Here is a 17800-nt window from a genome sequence, read left to right as displayed (position 1 = left end):
GTGAGTAACATAGTTTGCTTTGCAAGAATTGATGACCTCACTAACACCTAATAAGTATCATGAAAGTTAGGAAAATATCCCCAAGGATTGTACTAGAAATACAGAATCAGGAACTCTGAACTTTGAAAATGGCATATATAAAAACTGAATTTTCAAATAACTGTTTTTAAAGATTATTTGTGAGTGTGTCACAAATGTAATAACTAGTATACCAAAAATACAAATCCTGATTATACTGAAAGTAGAATACAAGATGTGGCAGGAATTTAACATGTTTCTAGTAAACACTTTCCCCCCAGTTGTGATTGCATATTGAAGCTTCGGAGGGTAATGAACAGCCTTAAAACATGCCTGGTCAGTGATGAAATACTCAACATGAGGAAGCAAAAATCTTCCTGAAGCCTTAGATCTGTTTTCCATATTCTCACAAAAGAGTTGGTTTTTAGAGATCTGTTTTAGATTTCAGTCTTACTAGGAGTATCTCATAAGAAAACAGTTTGGAAAACTTTCATATATTTAAAAAATATTCAGAAGAGATACTGTTTTCTTAGTAAAATCAATTGCATGTTTCTATTAACTCTGATGAAGCAAAATTAGTTTCCATTGAGTGATTTTAAATCAATTTTTATTTGGTAAAGGTAATGTTGGAAATCCTCAGCAATCAGTTTATATTCAGCTAGCTGCAGAATTATGGTCTGGAGGAATTCATGCTTTGGACAGATGTGTAGTTCAAGCCTGGATAACTAAGGCTAGGTACCTACATGTATGTGAGCATCATAATTTCACTTGCAAATGTACCAAACACCTACAACTACAAAAGCCTCATTAGCTGGATATGTTCAAGTGAGTTGAATGGTATATTAAAAAACACTAAGAATTTTCCTTGGTCAAAATCCAGTCTTCAGTCTGTCAGGATCTCATAAGGAAAACAAAGCATAAAAAGCCCACCTTCCTGCTCTCATGCCAAGTGTTCTTATCAATTTACTGCAGTTTCAGCTTACCTCAGCTGCTGGCATCTGCTGATATTATCAAAAACCAAGCCCCAACATTGCAGAAGAGCAGGAAGGTTCTGTATATGATGAGTGAGAGCTCTCCTTCCATCAGTGGAATATGTTGCATTAGGGAATTTTCCAAGCAGGATCATGGAGGGACATTGCATGGACATCTATAGCTGGAAGGGTTTGGGCTGAAAGGGGAATACAGGGGATTGCCGTTGGTACTGCACATTGCATTCACTCTGTCATGTTCTCCCCACCATGAGGTTCAGGGATTGTCCTAGGCAGCTCAAGGGCATCAAAATGTGTAGGGATCAGTCCTGTTTCCCCCTTGCCACCTTGAAGCTGACAAAGAGAGGGAGACAAGCAGAGCGAGTGAAAGCAACTGCAGAAGGAGACAGGGCAGAAATGAGTCACATTTATGGTTTCAGCTGGGTTTGCTCCAGTTTGTGCTGAAGTGGTCTTTGCTCTGCCTTCCCGCTTTCTCAGTCTTTTCTCCTCACTGCCACTCGATTTTTTGCTAGTCTTGCATAGTATTTATTTATTTATTTTTTATCTTCTGCATAGTTCATTCAAATTGAAGAATAATCCTTGGCACAGCCATGACAATCACATTGGTCACACTATGCACTTAACTTGTGCTTTGTATCCATTTCCCTCAGCTTGTGTCACTCCTGCATTAGTTGCAAGCATTTTGTGATGAGGTCTGCTTTGCCCTAGTGCAGTACCCAAGATAGCAGAGTCTGGGGTTGCATCTAGCACTGCATAACATTCACAGTTAGCAAATACTATTGAGGCAGTTGAAATACCCTTTTTGCTGCAGTGCCATGGAGTCCACAATAGGAAATCAGCACATCATGGCATATATTTTGGCCTGTATCTCCTCTGTGGCATACTTCTTCCATGGTAATGACAGGTCTTGGTGACATGAGGTAGAGTTTTGGACTGTAGGTGATTGGAAGCTCTATGTTTTTGCATCTTTTATCAACAGAAGGAACAAGGAAACCACGTTTTTTCCCTGCAAAAACAGTGTATCCCTACCCAAAGATTTGAAAGCCAGTCAGATTCATGATTTGGGAAAATGTGATCCAGTTGTTCTGTTGTTTCTACAAATGTTTCTTTCTTGCATAATCATCATGGACAGCAAGGACTAAACAGTTTGTTTCCTTACTTATTTTTATTCTTTTCTTTCTGCTTTTATATCCTTGACAACCCAAATACGGAAACAAGATTTAAAAATGGCACAGTGACATTTATCACTGACTTTTATCATATGTGTCTCAACAAGTGATATGTATTGTACCTGTGGGAGTTTAGTGTATGGGCTTTCTTGGTTTACTGAATACCAGGAACTTTGAAGATTGCTCAGGTCAGCCAGGAAATAAATCAACAAGATCCTCTGGTTTTCCCTTCTATAGAACAACATGTATCATTTTGCTTTATTTAGTCCATACTTTCTTTTTTTATTAGATTGCAGCGAAACATAAATGGTGTCTGTTTACATTCCTTACTGATTCAGCTTGAAATGTGACCAAGTATGGCTTGAGTAGTCTATAAAAAGATATGTAGTTTCTGGCTGTCAGACATACAAAGGTGTTCCTGGAAGCTCAAAACCCAGAGTGCAAATCAGTTAGCCTTCTGGATGATTTTGAAACCTCAAATCCTTTGAAATAGTTGGCAACCTGCCTGTTGCATATTTACAGTTACACAACTCTTCCTCTCTGAGACTTTTAAAAGTTCCTCCTTCCTTTTTTCTTTAAGTCCCTTGGCAGCATCAAAACAGCTTCTCTCTCTCTCTATCCCCCCTCTCTCCAGCCCTTCCCCCTTCAGCTCTCACTCTCCTTGGTATGGCACATTGTTCTGTGGAAATGGGTTGTTTTGAGTTCACACTTTGTTTTCCTGATGTTTTTCTGGGAAGCTGGACATGGCACAAAAGATATGGAAGCAGCTTGTAGGAAATGGGTTTGTTTGGGGAAACAATAAAAGAGAAACAGCCTGCATACCTCTCCTGTATGTACATTTGAAGGCATAGCATACAGTATATAAAGATATTCTGGGGGCCATTTTTCAGTACAGTCCAAAGAAAAGTAAATCCAAATCTTTTATTTTAACATATCTTAAGCCTTCATCCAATCAGCTTAATTTCTTATAGTATAACCTGTCAGTCACCTGATCTTATTAGCAAGATATGGGGAAAAGCGTCTTGATTTTTTTTTTCTGGTGTAGTAAATGCAAATTTCAGTGTTCTGGTCTTGAGATTGTCTTCACTTCAGTTGACTTCCTTAGTTCTGTTCTTATCACTGGCAGCAGGAAGATTTTTTGGTTCTCCTGGAGCTGATGTTGGTGTCACAGAAAACTGAGATGTGAGTCAATATTAGAATCACAGGGAATGTCTTTAGCAAGAATGATGATGATGGTAATCACTAGCTTAGAAAAGCTACTGCTACAAGGAATTTTTTTTGTTGCCAACTCAAAAATATTGCTACACACAGTTTCCTTTTCATCTTCACATGTACAATTAAACATAACTGGATTCAGCAAAAAACATGGTCACAGAGCCATGACTGATGCAGTGAAGGTAGAGGTTGACTGTATGTGGTAAATCTCCTAAAAAAATGTAAATGAATAAAAAAAATGTTTAAAATTTATAATTTTGAATTGGTGTTATTTTTTAGAATGACATTGCTTAACATCTGTAATGAGTTCAATTAAAAAGTAAAACCAAAGGTGCCATTGGGATTAATTTTAATTAATTAATTTCTTTATTTAGTGACACAGCATTTTTTTTTCCTGGTGTGTATGGGAGGATTTCTTATTTTTGCTTGTTTGATTGTCTGTTTGTTTGTTTAGTCTGGCAACAAGCAAAGAATATTCATCTCAACTTTGTCATCAATGACAAACAACATTTTTCTTCTGATCCATTCCAACTAGAGTATATCAAAAAACATGCCAGTCTATTTGATTGATCTCATAGTTAATTCTCAAGCTAAAATGATGATTTCCTTACTTTACACTGGTCCAAGAGAGCAGGTTGAACAGGCTTAAAGCCAAGCACATGCTTAACTTTGTTATTATTTAACTAAGTACTTTTCTGTCTTAATCTTTACAAATGTAGAAATGTCTTAATGCTATGACGTCCAAACCTATATTAATTTCATTAGTCATGTTATGTAGCAAATGACTAAAATAGCATGTGCTGAATTATGAATCAAGATATTCATGATAAACAATTATAGGAAAGTATGTTAGGCTATACACTATAAAGGTTATCGTGACAGGAAGTCATATTTTATATACATAGTCAGCATACTTGGAAAGTTAATTCTGAATTGAGAAAGATTACTCATCTAAGCAATATTCCATATGCTTGTAAAATGGGGAATACCATGGTATACATGTATATATTCATTGCATGCATGAATCCAGAATAAAAGGTGGCTGTGGAAAAGGAAGGGAAACTAATGTAAACAGAGGACTTCTCTGTTACAATGTTGTGCAAAAATGGAGACAGCTCTCGATGTAGTGATTTTTATTTATTTTATGTTATTTTTTTAAAGCAATAGCAATTTGCATTTTAATTCCAATTATCTAATGGAGAAAATTCAGTCAAAAATATGAAGATAAATACATTTGGAAGTAAATAAAAACATTCTTATAAATAAAGATTGCTTAAGCAGTGTTTGCTTGCAAAAGTTATAAAGCAGGGAGATTAATAAATGTTGAATGTGATAAATGTTGTTTAAATAGGAATGTGGGAACTTAAAATATGTATGAAGGGGAACACATGTGAGCATCAAAAACCTTTGCATCCTGATGTAGCAGGTTCCCTGAGGGGGAAGCTGAGCTGCAGGAAGGCGGCCCTACAGATACTGATGAATGGTTCCTCTTTCCCCTCTCCAGGCTGATCCCACTTTATTTCTCCCCTTTTTTTTTTTTTTTTTAACCTTACTGTTTAATTCTTTCATCAATACCTTGGTTGTAAAGGTTTCTTCATTCCTTCATATAAATCTCTCATCAATTTGCTGTTGAGTTAGTCTAAGACTTATAGTACACATTGGAGAAAACTATTTTAAAGACTGAATTATTTTTACTTTAAAATTTTTGTTCTGAGATTAATGATGGGATTGTTAAAAAATTTCCTTACATATACTTGTGTGTACATATATAATGGACATATGTAATTATATACACAAATATATATATGATGCATCAACCCACCACAGTTAACAAATATGAAACTTAGTATAAAGGCAATATATAATCTTGTAATTTAGGTTAAGCAATAGGAAAAATAGCTGAAAATGTTACCATCATGTGGAAATCTTTTGAATAACGCAGAAAAGATTGTGTGGCATTATTATGCTAAGAATTTTTTCAGTAAAGTTGTCAAAAACAAAGTACTGGGCCAATTATGTATTCAAGCAAAACCTTTAGTTCTATACAGATGACTGAATCTGATAAACACAGTAGTTCTTAAAGACTTTGCATTCAAACTGCAGGGGCTACCTGTGAAGCCAAAGATGCTAATGGGAAACACAGAAAGGATAGGACAGGACAGCATGTCTGGAATGGGATCTTATTTTGGGCAGCTGTTCTGGCCCCAGGACTCTTCCTCTATATCATTCCGGTCAATTAGCAAAAGTTCATAGCAGGTGTGGCATGAAACCTCAGTTCACTTCCAATTGGGCTGTGGGCCATTTTACAAATCTGCCACCTGTTTTGCCAAACAAATAATTGCTGAAAGAAAACCAAAACAGATGTTTATGATTATTTTTTTTATAACAAAGTAGAAGGTTGCCTGCTCATTCAGATTGAGAAGGTCTCAAACCAGAAAAGCAGGGTAGAAGCAACAGGCTAGCCCTGTACCAAGGCAGAAATTGAGTTTTATATCCAAGTTTTCCAAAATTTATTGCCATTTTGGAACCCTAGAAGTTAACAAACAAGATTAAAAGAGGAAAAAACCTCAGGTTTTCAGAATTCATAATTGACAATACTATCAAGATGAAAAGAAAGAAAAGTCTATTGTATTGACTGAAAAAATAGTCATTCAAACTTCAGTGTAACAGCTCTGTGCCTGGCTGGAAGTGCTAAAATAAGCATACAAAGCTACAGTTTCTTTAAAAATGTGTATACAATATACAATCTGCAGGATACAATTGTATTGTTTTTAGCACTGATGAATTAAGGTTGACATAATCATTGAGGAATACATATTCTGAGCCCAGCTGATCATTGTGCTGCTTGAGCGCTGCTGTGCTTTAAGGTCTGTGGGCTGTGCTGGAGCAGGTTCTTCAGTAGACCCGACCTCTCCAAGTAACCATGATGGTGCCTAGAGAGTGTACAGGCCACTGGTGAAAGAACACTTGTCTTTTTCTCTGAAATATGTCAAATCTGAAGTGTCAACCCATTTGGGCTGAAAGTTACATTTGGACTCTGACCACTATTCAGCACTTGCATGGACAATGTGTTTGTCCTCATTGCATCAGAGCCATAGATGTCCAACCGCCTAAGAGATCTCACAATGTTAACATGAGCCCAAACACATGCAGGCTGCAGCCCCAGGTGCCTGAATAGCAAAGCTACCAGTGTAGTAAATAAGTAGTAAGTAGTTTAAGTAGTTTAACGGATCCTATTCAGGCAGAAAGAAAAAAGCAATGGGGCTCATAGCTGTATGGCATCAGATTGCTTTATTACCTAGGCTTTTTATACAGTTTTTTGAATTTTGAGGTCAGCTTTCCTTCTAAATGAAAGTGCCTGGTGCGGTTCTTTGTTGTTAGCACTGCTGTTGCATGGGCTTCAAGACATGCCGCTTCAGGACTTACCCTTCAGAGGCATTGTTTTGAAGTCACTCGGGCATTGCATGTGTACTGAACCAGTTGCAGGATGAAGGCTTTCATCGTAGCATTTGAATAAGCCAACTGCACTGTTTTGATGGTATCTAGGGCATGTGACATATGTGAAATAGTTCCCTATTTCCATTTATTTACTATTTTAGAGGGGTTAAACTATGCATTTGCTCTTTACTATGAGATGAAGATGGCAGGTGGAATAATTGATTGTGAAATGGCAATCCTTTCAATCTGACATATACTTTCTGATCACTGAAGGTTAATGGTTCATCAACTCTACTTGGTGTGATAATCCTTCTGTGTGGGGTGCAGGGTAGTCCCAAATATGGCACTGAACTTGGCACAAAGGAGATATGTTTTCTAAAGACCCCTTTTTGTCATTTTTACCGAAATTTCCCCATCTGCAACAGTGGAGCAGTAATTTTTCCTTATTTTATGAAGAACTTGAGGACCTGGAGGTGAATGCTTGGTGCTACAAATATTGCCCTATGATGAAAGGAAGTGACAAAAATAGCCTGGGTAAAAATAGGGTTGACTGACCTCTCAGAAATGACAGGCTATATATTAAATATGATGATAAAGCACTGCACTCTGCATTTGAATTTATAATGTCTCAGAATTTGTTCATTACGAGACAGAAAGGTAAATCTTTGGGCTTAGCCATGAGGGCTCCATTCACATTATTAGTTCTAGTGAAGTCAGGAGAGTGATTTACACAAAGAGGGCTTCAGGGTTGCTCCTTACACATCTGTGATTGTTTCCCAGAAATAAATCTAGTCTGTAGTTTCATAACATCATTTTGATAGATGCTTGATTATTCTTTTTTTTTCAAGTGGGACCACAGCAGTGGTTTTCCTTTGCTTCCAAACATCCTTTGTATTTGTCTCAGCAAGAGGTGAAGATACCAGATTAGTGGTAGCACCCTGTCTGTGTTTGGATTACCCCAGACTATCCAAGTGTTCATTGCAAATAGGTGGAGGATGTTAGCTGAGCTAGCAATAAGATTCTCATGGGTGGAGGTGAGGACAACATCTGTCTTTCCTATCTTGTACTTGCCAAGGCTTTTTGTTGTTCCTGAACTCTCTCATGAATATAATATGTGGATTTTTGTGTGATCTAATGAATCCAAGACTTAGAGATTTAGAAGGAAAACATTTTCCAGATGTGTGCTGCAATTCCTGACTCAGGTGACTGCATTTTAAGTAGTAACCTTTTCCAGTATGTTCCACACACCATATTGAATGTCTCTGAAAACCTCTTCTTTTGCAAATGTTCAGAATAGAGATGTAAGAGCATCATGATTAATAAGCTATAGCAAGGCTAAAACATCAACCACAACTACTTGTCTTTTGTTTCACGGATTATTGCTTGGTGCAGTGAATCCAAGGCTCAAAGACTTGGCCTTAAAGCAGAGCTGCAAATTTAGGCTAGGAGCCCTTTAGTGGTTCAGCCACATTGCTTTATTGTGCAGCAATGCCTGCTTCAGTCGTGAGCAGAGTGGAGTTTCAGGCTGGAAGACTGCCCATTGCTCTGTGAGGTTCTTGTGTCCGGCCTCTCATGTGCTGTCTTTTCCAGCATGGAAATGACATTCCTGGCCTGTTTGAAATTAGCCTTTCACTCCAGATAAACTGCATCAAAAGAGCATCTGAAAGTGTAGTTTGGGGAAGAGTAGAAAAGTAGCAAACGAGAGTGAGTCTGGAGTGGATATACCAAGGTGTATACTGCGTACTTTCTTGGACACTTCCATCTGTTCCTTCTTTCAGTTGCAATTGTTTTACAGTTAAATTGTATGCAATTTCAATAACAAATGCTATCAAGTTGCAAGGGATACAGTGTACAACCAAGCATGGAAACACTTAATAGAGCTAACTGCATGGTCTTAATCAGAACAGTCTTACCTCAGAAAAGACAGTTCCTCTCCAAATGTAATGTTTATCAGGAACTTGATGGAAAATTTCTGGGAAAGTGGTGAAACTAATAATTTCAATAACACTGATAAATTCTTTCTGATAAATAATTTTATAAACTTCCATTCCAATAAGTTCATTCAAGTGTACAATTATTATATGAATATAATCCATCAAAAGTGTTTAAAATAGAATGTTTTAACACCTGCAAAACACACATCCCCGCTTTAGAATCCACCCTTCTAATAAATGTTTAGTGAAAGTTTTCACATATTAGCTTTTTTTATCTAATTTAAAATGAAAATAAGTCCCAGCATGTCAAAATTCCTCATTGAATGGAGAATTGATTTTTCTGGCCAACTGTAGACATCCAAGAAGCACTAGGAAACAGCCTGTGTCTGAATGAATTGTAGCTGTGTTTACACATGCATTATTATGAAATCAGATTAAGAAAGAAATGAAAGTTGTTTACATTAATTAGGAGAAATATCATAAAATCGGTATAAAAAAAAAAAAAGAGAGAGATTATATACATGCACAGCCATATGCCAAAGCTAATTAAAAGTTTTTATGGCAGTGTCTGCATGTGTCTCACAGTTAGGGGTAACAGTTTCATTTTGAAACATGGGAGTGATGACTGTACAAGCAAGAAATGCTTTTTGCTGTCTGAAGCATCTCTCAATGTACAAAATGGGTTGTTGCTATATTTGTGACTCCTTATGCATCCTTCTCTTCACATGTACTTCTGGCCCATGGTCCTACTGTTCTACTGTTTTGTAGCCAATGTTCTTGATCGTACTGGTGTGTTATTGTCTGCTATAATTTTAACATTGCTGAGTAGTAAATTCTTGATTTTCCACATTCTTGAGGCATTTTTTGACCACCAAGACACTTCATACATTTTTCGATAGAGAATGAGGGTAAAAAAAAAAAAATCTACTAAACCTTTTCTGTTACAGGGAATAAGCAATAAGCAATGGAAACATTCAAAGATATTAAAAAAAAAAAAAAAAAAGAGTTGAATATTCTTAGATGTACATACATACACAAGTGTGTATAGATATACACATACTATACACACACATACAGTGAGTGTACTACCTGAACTTGTGATTGAAATTTATTGCCATAGAAATAAATTAAAATGCTAATATCTAAAGTAGAGGTTGGCTTGATGACATGCAGGGAGAGCACACAAATGTATTTCATGTACAAGCAAGCACGTTTCCTAATTAGAATTAACTTAAGAAAAAGCATCACCATGTTAGGCCTAAACATTCTTTTTAAAATCCTACTGAAGTATTTTTTCCACAACAACCCTCATAACAAACAAATTATGCTAGACAACTGCACACCTCATTATCTCCTTTAATCATTCCTTAATGTTGATCAAACTCAAGAAAAAAAAAGTCTTTGTCCTTAGTTCCTGACATTGCATATAAAGGACAATCAAGCTTGCATATACTTCTCATGATGGGAACTACTTCAATCACATTTCCTGTAACTTCATGTTTCTGGGCCAAGTAATCTTGTATTTGATTAAGTAAACACCTTTGTCCTAATGACTTCATGCCTACTTTAAAGGCGTTGCTCTACCTATTGTTCTACAAATTTGTCAGTCTGTTAGTCTATTTTTTTAAACTTATCAGTGAAGTATAAGTCAAAACTAAATAGAGAAAGACATTTTGTTCTTTTATCATTTGTACAGAAAGTTCAGCTGAGAAGGTTTTTCATGATACAGGGGATAAAAAATAGAAAAATCTTAATGAAGAAACTTATTTTCATGTTTTGCTTGTGACACTGTGAAAACAAGTTTGTGGAGAAAGAAGGAAAATCTGCGTCCAGTATTGACCTCATATAATATTAGTGGTTCTACTTCACAGACTTGCATGAAAACCCTTCCCACCTGTCACTGTAAGCATTCCGTGTGGGTTTCTTCATATTACAATACCCCAGCTGCTGATTACTAGAAATTAAAGACTTATTTCTGAGGTGTCATGAGAATATGCTATTGTCATGAGAAATCCAGAATGATGACCCATTCAATACTAACATTATTCCCCCAAAGGTGTAGAACTTTGCAAGATGTGCAAGATGGTTGCCTTGTTATGCAACTATTTTGTAATATTTATTAATGTTTACTTTGCTTTATCCCACTTATTGCTTGATGTTGCCAAACTGCTTCAGTAATAGCATTAATATGGATGAGAAAAAAAAGATTAACATGTAAATGAGTAATGAAGAGCATTTACTAGAAATAGAACTGGCATCCATATGTAAAAATCCCTTGCCAAATATTGTCAGTATTAATGTCTTTGTCTATGTTTATAAGTGGCCAGACCATGCAGCTATTTTTCATGATGGTTAATGCACAAATTGATACTACATTTGGTCCAAGAGATAACATTTAGAATTACAGCAGAAAGTACATTTTTAAGTTCCTCTATTTAAGAAAGAAAGACCCATTCTGCCTTCTGTCAGCTATTTGGTACAGCTGTTAGAGCTTTCCTTCTACAGCTTATGTAGGGTTAAGACTTGAAGGCTTTAATCAGTAATGAGAAATCAAGGATGGACAAGATGAAACGATGCATACAAGAAGCAGCTGGAGGACATTTGCTGTTTTTCTGGAATACAAAATTATGTCAGTTATCAGGCATTCTTGTGTAGCTGAGAAATGTTTCAAATTTCTTGATGCTATTTGTATGCTTTCCCACAGTACATGTTTCACAAGAGGTTATATCAGGTTGCACTAGCCTCTCATTGTTCAGCATCACTGTGTCTTGCAAGATCGGTGGATTTAGAAATACCCAGGACAGAAATCCTCAATTTTTAAGATCACTAGGACAAAAATTCAACAGTTATCATTTCTCGACACACAGCTCCATCCCATGTGTTGCAGACTTTTCCTTGTGCGTAATGATATGCTAGGATCACATATATCATCACCTTGTAGTGCTTCCTGGTAAATTGAATTCAATGGGCCTGGCTGCATTTGCAAGAGAGGACATTAGGTATGACTTTCTGTACCCCAGCTGACAGGAGGAGCAGTAAAACAGATGCTAAACATAGTTTCCACGTTTCCCACATGCAACCTCAACCTCACTTAATGTATGAGATGAGAGAAAAGATAGTTAAGGAGGAAGTAAGGCTAATTCTAGTTTAGACTATGTTCTCTAGTTATGCTGACTCCTCAAAATTATGCAAAAGCTTACTTAGCTGATCAGTTCAGCTTGTGTAATGTGCACAAAGGAGGGATGACACATGTCCGAGTGTCCTTCAAGACAGGCCAGCAAAGATCAGTGAGGACTTGGAGTAAATCATCAGAGACCCTCACTATCATAAAGTACACAATAATAAGACTTCCGGACAAGGACAAGCCCAATGGTACCAAAAGTTGGCAGAAACCCAGTTATTCCTACAGAGACTTTACAGAGCTGTCAGCATGCACTAACTGATGGCTAACAGGATGGATTTCAGATTATTAAATCAGAACAAAACTCTAGCTAGCAAATTGCAATTTTATTGTCCGAGAATAACAAGACATTTTTTTCCTGAAATACAAGGTCTAAATCCTTCTCCTGGGTTCATTTATGTCTGCCTTGTTTTTGCTGTAGCCTTTTAGATATTTGCATAACCCTTATTAATTGGGTTCATATTTCTGGTGTTCACTGTCTAGCCTCAGGAAGTTAAAACACGTACTTTCCCTCTTTGTGCAACATAATGTGCATCCATAGTACAGAAAATATTTCTTGTCATTAGTGATACCAACAAAGAGAAACACCATATTTTTTGGTTTGCATTCATGATCATATTAAATATTCTTATATTACTTTATATTAGATTGAGTCAAGTTTAATAGAAACAAGAATAAATTTGTTTTGCTTCTCTTGTGTGTGGGAGGATAAGAAATACATTTATTATGTAGCATTTAATGCCTCTTTTGAAAACATTTTTACAGAGTGAAAGATTTTTGCAGAGTGAAATAATATTCTTCCTGTTGTATTTGCAATCTTGTTCCTGCTTTCCCCTGTATATTTCACACTTACATGTATTTACTGTGGCTAACTTTTCCAAAATTAGCAATTCATTACATATTTTTTGGTTCATTTATTAGCTTTTCATTGGGACAGAAAAGAGGGAACTATGCAGTAATTAGTCTTAGGTGGAGGTAATGTTGTGATCACTTGGCCAGACTATATGTGTGTGTATATACAATATGATATGAGAGTATATATATATCTTTGTGAAAAAACTCACACAGACTGTTGAGAAAGATTTTTTTTCCTTCCAACATAACATTTTCTCTAGCTTGTGTGATGCAATCCCTGCCACTTTAACATTCAAGTGCATTAAGTCCTCCTGCTATTGCTCATCACAGCGTAGCCAGGTGAGCAAACTTTGGGGTGCAAGGGACCAGCAGCCATCTCACCTCCCACCTCTTTGAAATGCAGGAGCTTTCTGCAGGCTTTCCCAGGAATGTCTCATTAGAAATCTTCAGACCACCAGCAGTAGCAGTTTTTAGCTTTACTGGGCAAGTCAAAGGCATCCCCATCAGGGATGCAGGACAAAAAGATGAGGTGTTATTGTGGCACTTATTCTGCCTTACAGATGCCCTTTCACACTATCACCAGAGGCAACAGTCTGGGAGCTGGGCACAGGCTATGGAAGGAATGTGCGGGGCAGGTGTAATAACCAGGGAGTTAAAACTAAAGGTGACAGGTTGGTGGTAACCTCTGTGCTCAAACTACATCTGAATAATAGCAATGAAATTGTGCAGATCTCTCTCTTATCTCTGCCTGTTGGCCTGTGGGAGGAAGACGGAGCTGTTTAGTGCTAGTGATTGAATCACCAGTCTTGTGGCACTTGAAGGGATGCTTGAGATCCTGCTCCTAAAATCAAGAGATCATAGGATAATCTCAGTCTCCACGAGAAATAATAAAAAGAAAGTGATGTTCCAGCCCTTGCAGCTGCAGATAAAACTGAATATTAACAGAGTGCGCTCTGAGGACTCACAAACCAGGCAAATAAAAGGAATAATAAATGTACGCCTCCCTTAAAACAAATAAATGTTACTGCTGATTTTTAGGACACCACGTGGCTGCTGCCACTCATGCAAAGTCCTCTTGCAGCATCTGGGGAGGACCTGAGCATGTCAGTAGAAGGACCCCCATTGCTCTGCCTCTTCTCTCTGTCCTCTCCTCTTTGTCCCCCTCTGCTGATGGATCTGTGCTGTTTTATTGCTCTCATCCCAGCTGAAGTGTGGGCCTGCAGGTGCAGTGCCCTGGTGAGGGTATGGTCATGCACCTGGTTCCTGCAAGCCTCTTCACCCTTAGCCATGGCCAGCTGGTCCCTTCTACCATGACTGGGGGCTGGAGGCCATATGCTGGGGTCTTCAAGTTCTGCAAGCTACAAGGAAGTGTTCCTGTGAGAGGTGGAGAGGCTGTCAGTGGGCATGGCATCCTACAGGAGCTTGGGGCCTGTTGGTTAGTGGCAAAGCCTGGGACAATCTGCCTTTTGCTGCTGCTGAAGGAAAGAGCAGGACCCCTGGTTCGGGGGTGACAATCGGCTGTGTCTTGGCACCCTGTCCAGGAACAAATTGGCCCTGGTCCCAGAGGAAGGAAGAGAAGTTCCCTGTGAGTCAGCAAGGTCTAGATCCCGGTCATCTCCTGGCAGCTGGCACCTGTGACAGAGCTGTCCCTTATGTCCACACCTGGGACACGAGGGGCCTGAGATCCCTTCCCTCCCTGCCTTCTCTCTCCTGCTACCCCAGCATGCTTCCTCAGTGTTTGGCCAAGCATGTGTGCACCTCTGTTCCACTGTTAGCAGGAGATGTCTCACTGGGCATGGTTTGTATTGTCCCTCCCTGATGTGCAACTGGCACTGTGAGTCCTCACCTCTGCCAGCAGCAGAGGCATGCCCAAAAAGCAGTAGACATTTACGCAAGCAACCAGCTATTTTTTTCTTTTCATAAGATGGATGACCACATCTTTTCTTGGGGAATATTACGTCTGCTCTGAAATGCTGTCACATTGACTTCTCTTCTCTTGTTTGCAGGAAGCGTTATCAGTGGTGAGTGAAGACCAGTCCTTGTTCGAGTGTGCCTACGGATCACCCCACCTTGGAAAGACAGAGATGACGGCCTCCTCCTCCAGTGAATATGGGCAGACATCAAAGATGAGTCCGCGTGTTCCCCAGCAAGACTGGTTATCACAGCCCCCAGCCAGAGTCACCATCAAGATGGAGTGTAATCCAAACCAGGTTAATGGGTCAAGGTAATAAGGCCAGCGTTACCACAACTTTTCTTATGATGGGCACAGTTCACTTGACTATACTTACAAAGTGAGCACCATTTTAAGTGCCTCAAGACACCAAGCCACCAGCTGCTGTCCCAGAACCCTACAGGTCTCCTGTGCATTGCGATTCACAACTGCCAAACCCCTTAAGATGGTGGTGCTACAGGCACAGCCTTCTTGAGACCTTGTGCAATACCTTTCTTTGTTTCCTCTGACTGTGGATAATTTGCAGTATAAACTTGCATTGCAACATGGGTGAAAGAGCATATATTAAAGTTAGGAAAATATGTCTGTGGTGTGATTTTGAGCAGTTATATTGACCCATCTAGTGCTGTGGAGTATGTGATTAATACTTAACTGAAGCTCTCAAATACAGTAATCAGGTCTGATGCTTTTGCTTTAAATATAACCAAATAGAGAAACATAGGAAGTAAATTCTTGTAATGTCAAAGGGAGCAAACTATTGATTTTTACTTTTAAATTTGCTATAAGCATTCTGCTGAAGAATATAACAATGGAGTTGGATTTTAGAAGAGCTTACGATAAAGAAACACCACTTGTATGGAGGCAAGCAGGAGAGCAGAAAGGAACAAGGAAATAAATTACTCAGCTCAACAAGCAATAACCATAGCCACAGTATGTCAGTGTTTTCTCAGGACTTTCTTTGTGGATGTATCTGTGAAGGACTATTGCGTAGATTAGGCTGAAAGAGTAATGTTTGTGATGTTTTTTGTGGATATTGACTGGTAGCTCTCCAAAGCACAGGAGCCCTCTGTATGATTTTTCCCATCTGAAATAGCACAATGGTGCCTTTTTTTTTTTTTTTTTTTTTTTTTTTTTAATTCAAGGAAACTATCCAAGCAAATGCTTTCCTGTTTAAAATGCCTGACTGTCAGAACAGTTTTCCTTTGGTGTTGCTGAAGGGCACAAGGTTCAGAAGGAGTCAGTTATTCACAATAGTTGGCAATGTACCAGTGAAGACCATGCTTCATATCGCTCTGTCCCAAACACCTGCCTACTAGTCTCATCACCCAGCATCAGATGTTTAGAGAAACCTCAGCCATGGGCACTGTGGTTACTGTTCACACTTTCTGTGCTAATGTAATGAGCACCACAAGCAGGACAAAGTGGTTTGACAGCTTATCACACATACATTTTTCATAAGAATGAAAATCAGATTTTCGTAAGGATGGAAAATGAGTTTTAATAAGGATTGGAATTGTTCTGAAGTCAAATCAGACTTTCCAGTGAATAGGTAAAGATTTGAGGTATATAGAAATAAATGGTGAGCTGAAGTTACAAAGAATTAGGGAAAGTCTTGTAAGCCTGCTTATCCAGAACCACATTTAGTTATTTTGTTTGTTTATTCCTCTTTGTGATAATCAATCATAAATGGTGTATTGATCCAAAACTAATTTCAACTGTTTCTCAAACTACCTCTAAATATTTGTTCTGGCATTTCTGCAGTACTAATGGTCACAATTTTTCTTAGTGTAAATTCCACAAAGTGCATTAGGGTAGATAATTAGCATTAATCATTAGTGGTAATAATTCGTAATATTATACAGAACTAAAGCCAGTTAGACTCAAACTCATAGATCTTAAGGAAGGGTCTAGATCATACAGATTCCCTTGAAATTTTTGGTCAATCACATTTAAAAAATAATCAGCAACAAATTCTGCATTGATTGTGCTGGAATCCTGAAATATGTAACTAGCCTGAATATTGGAGGAACTAGGCTGAATCACAAGTGTGTTGCTGTTGTGGTAGTTTAAGTAGAAAATTGTAGGCAACAGTGCTGTCTTTTATCAGCCTGGGGAGGTTCCCGAGCCCTGTATAGTGATCCAGAGATGACCAAAAGTGTCGTTGTGTATGGATGTGTGGTTGAGCATGCAGATGGAAGAGGTTTTCTGTTCAGAGCCTCTGCCTCCCTCCCAGGGGCCATGCCATCGCTGGGTAAAAATAGAAGTAACCAAGGCAGGGAGGAACCACAGTGCAGCCACCAGAGCAGAGCACCCCAGCTGCAGGGCTGGAGCCAGGCTCCTCATCCCTCATCTGAACATTCAGCTCATGTGCTGCTGCCTGCCTGGTGGCATGGCTTTAGCAGGGGAAACAGTAGCTGCATGAAATATTTGTGCATGTGCTCTGCACCATTACTAGCAAAAGCAATGTCTACCTTTGCAAGGCTGAATGTTGAGGGAATTGTCTTTAAATCATTCTTTTTATACCTGCTACCAGGACCCATATGTTCTGGAATAATCATGAAGCATGATTTTGATTCATACTTTTCCAGCAAAATTGCTATTTGTGCTAGTTATGGAGGCACCCAGAAATTGTCATGGCATCTGAAACCCAGTGAAACACTTTTTCACAGTACCAGCGGCCTTTGCAGCCTGTAATAAATGAAAAGAAGCGATTTTTTGTACTCTCTCTCTCTCAAAACTAAAAAGTATCAGGGCTACCTACTTCATCATTAGGACTTGCAGCTTAGTGCAAATAAGCTGATCAATGCATGAAGACCAAGTTCCTTGTTTTTGTCCAGACAGCATCACTCAGAGCTACCAAATGTGGCCATCATTAGAAAGTGAACTACTCAGTGGTGACGACTGTTTCCCAACATGAACCAGCGTGTGAGCTGGCATAATGGTTTTATTGCCATAAGAGTACATGCAAGCTACTGCTCTGAACTGCAGAATGTTCTTGATCAGAACACTGGTTTTCTAAAGGGCACATTCCAGCTGAACATATAATGGCA

The 17800-nt window shown here is 38.5% G+C and overlaps 1 protein-coding gene across 2 annotated transcripts in view; it reads left to right on the top strand.

The window, feature by feature from the left end:
* Window positions 1-17800, top strand: part of ERG (ETS transcription factor ERG) — a 65797-nt gene that overhangs the window by 15995 nt on the left and 32002 nt on the right. For both annotated transcript variants that reach the window (XM_032208019.1, XM_032208018.1), the window contains exon 2: window positions 14806-15023. In XM_032208019.1, the coding sequence (XP_032063910.1) occupies window positions 14806-15023 (218 nt within the window). The remainder of the gene's footprint in view (window positions 1-14805; window positions 15024-17800) is intronic.

The sequence above is a fragment of the Aythya fuligula genome, chromosome 1 (assembly GCF_009819795.1).
Source record: "Aythya fuligula isolate bAytFul2 chromosome 1, bAytFul2.pri, whole genome shotgun sequence".
Classification (NCBI taxonomy): Eukaryota; Metazoa; Chordata; class Aves; order Anseriformes; family Anatidae; genus Aythya; species Aythya fuligula.
The sequence above is the reverse complement of the archived record's forward strand: the minus strand, read 5'-3'. Positions and strand labels throughout refer to the sequence as shown.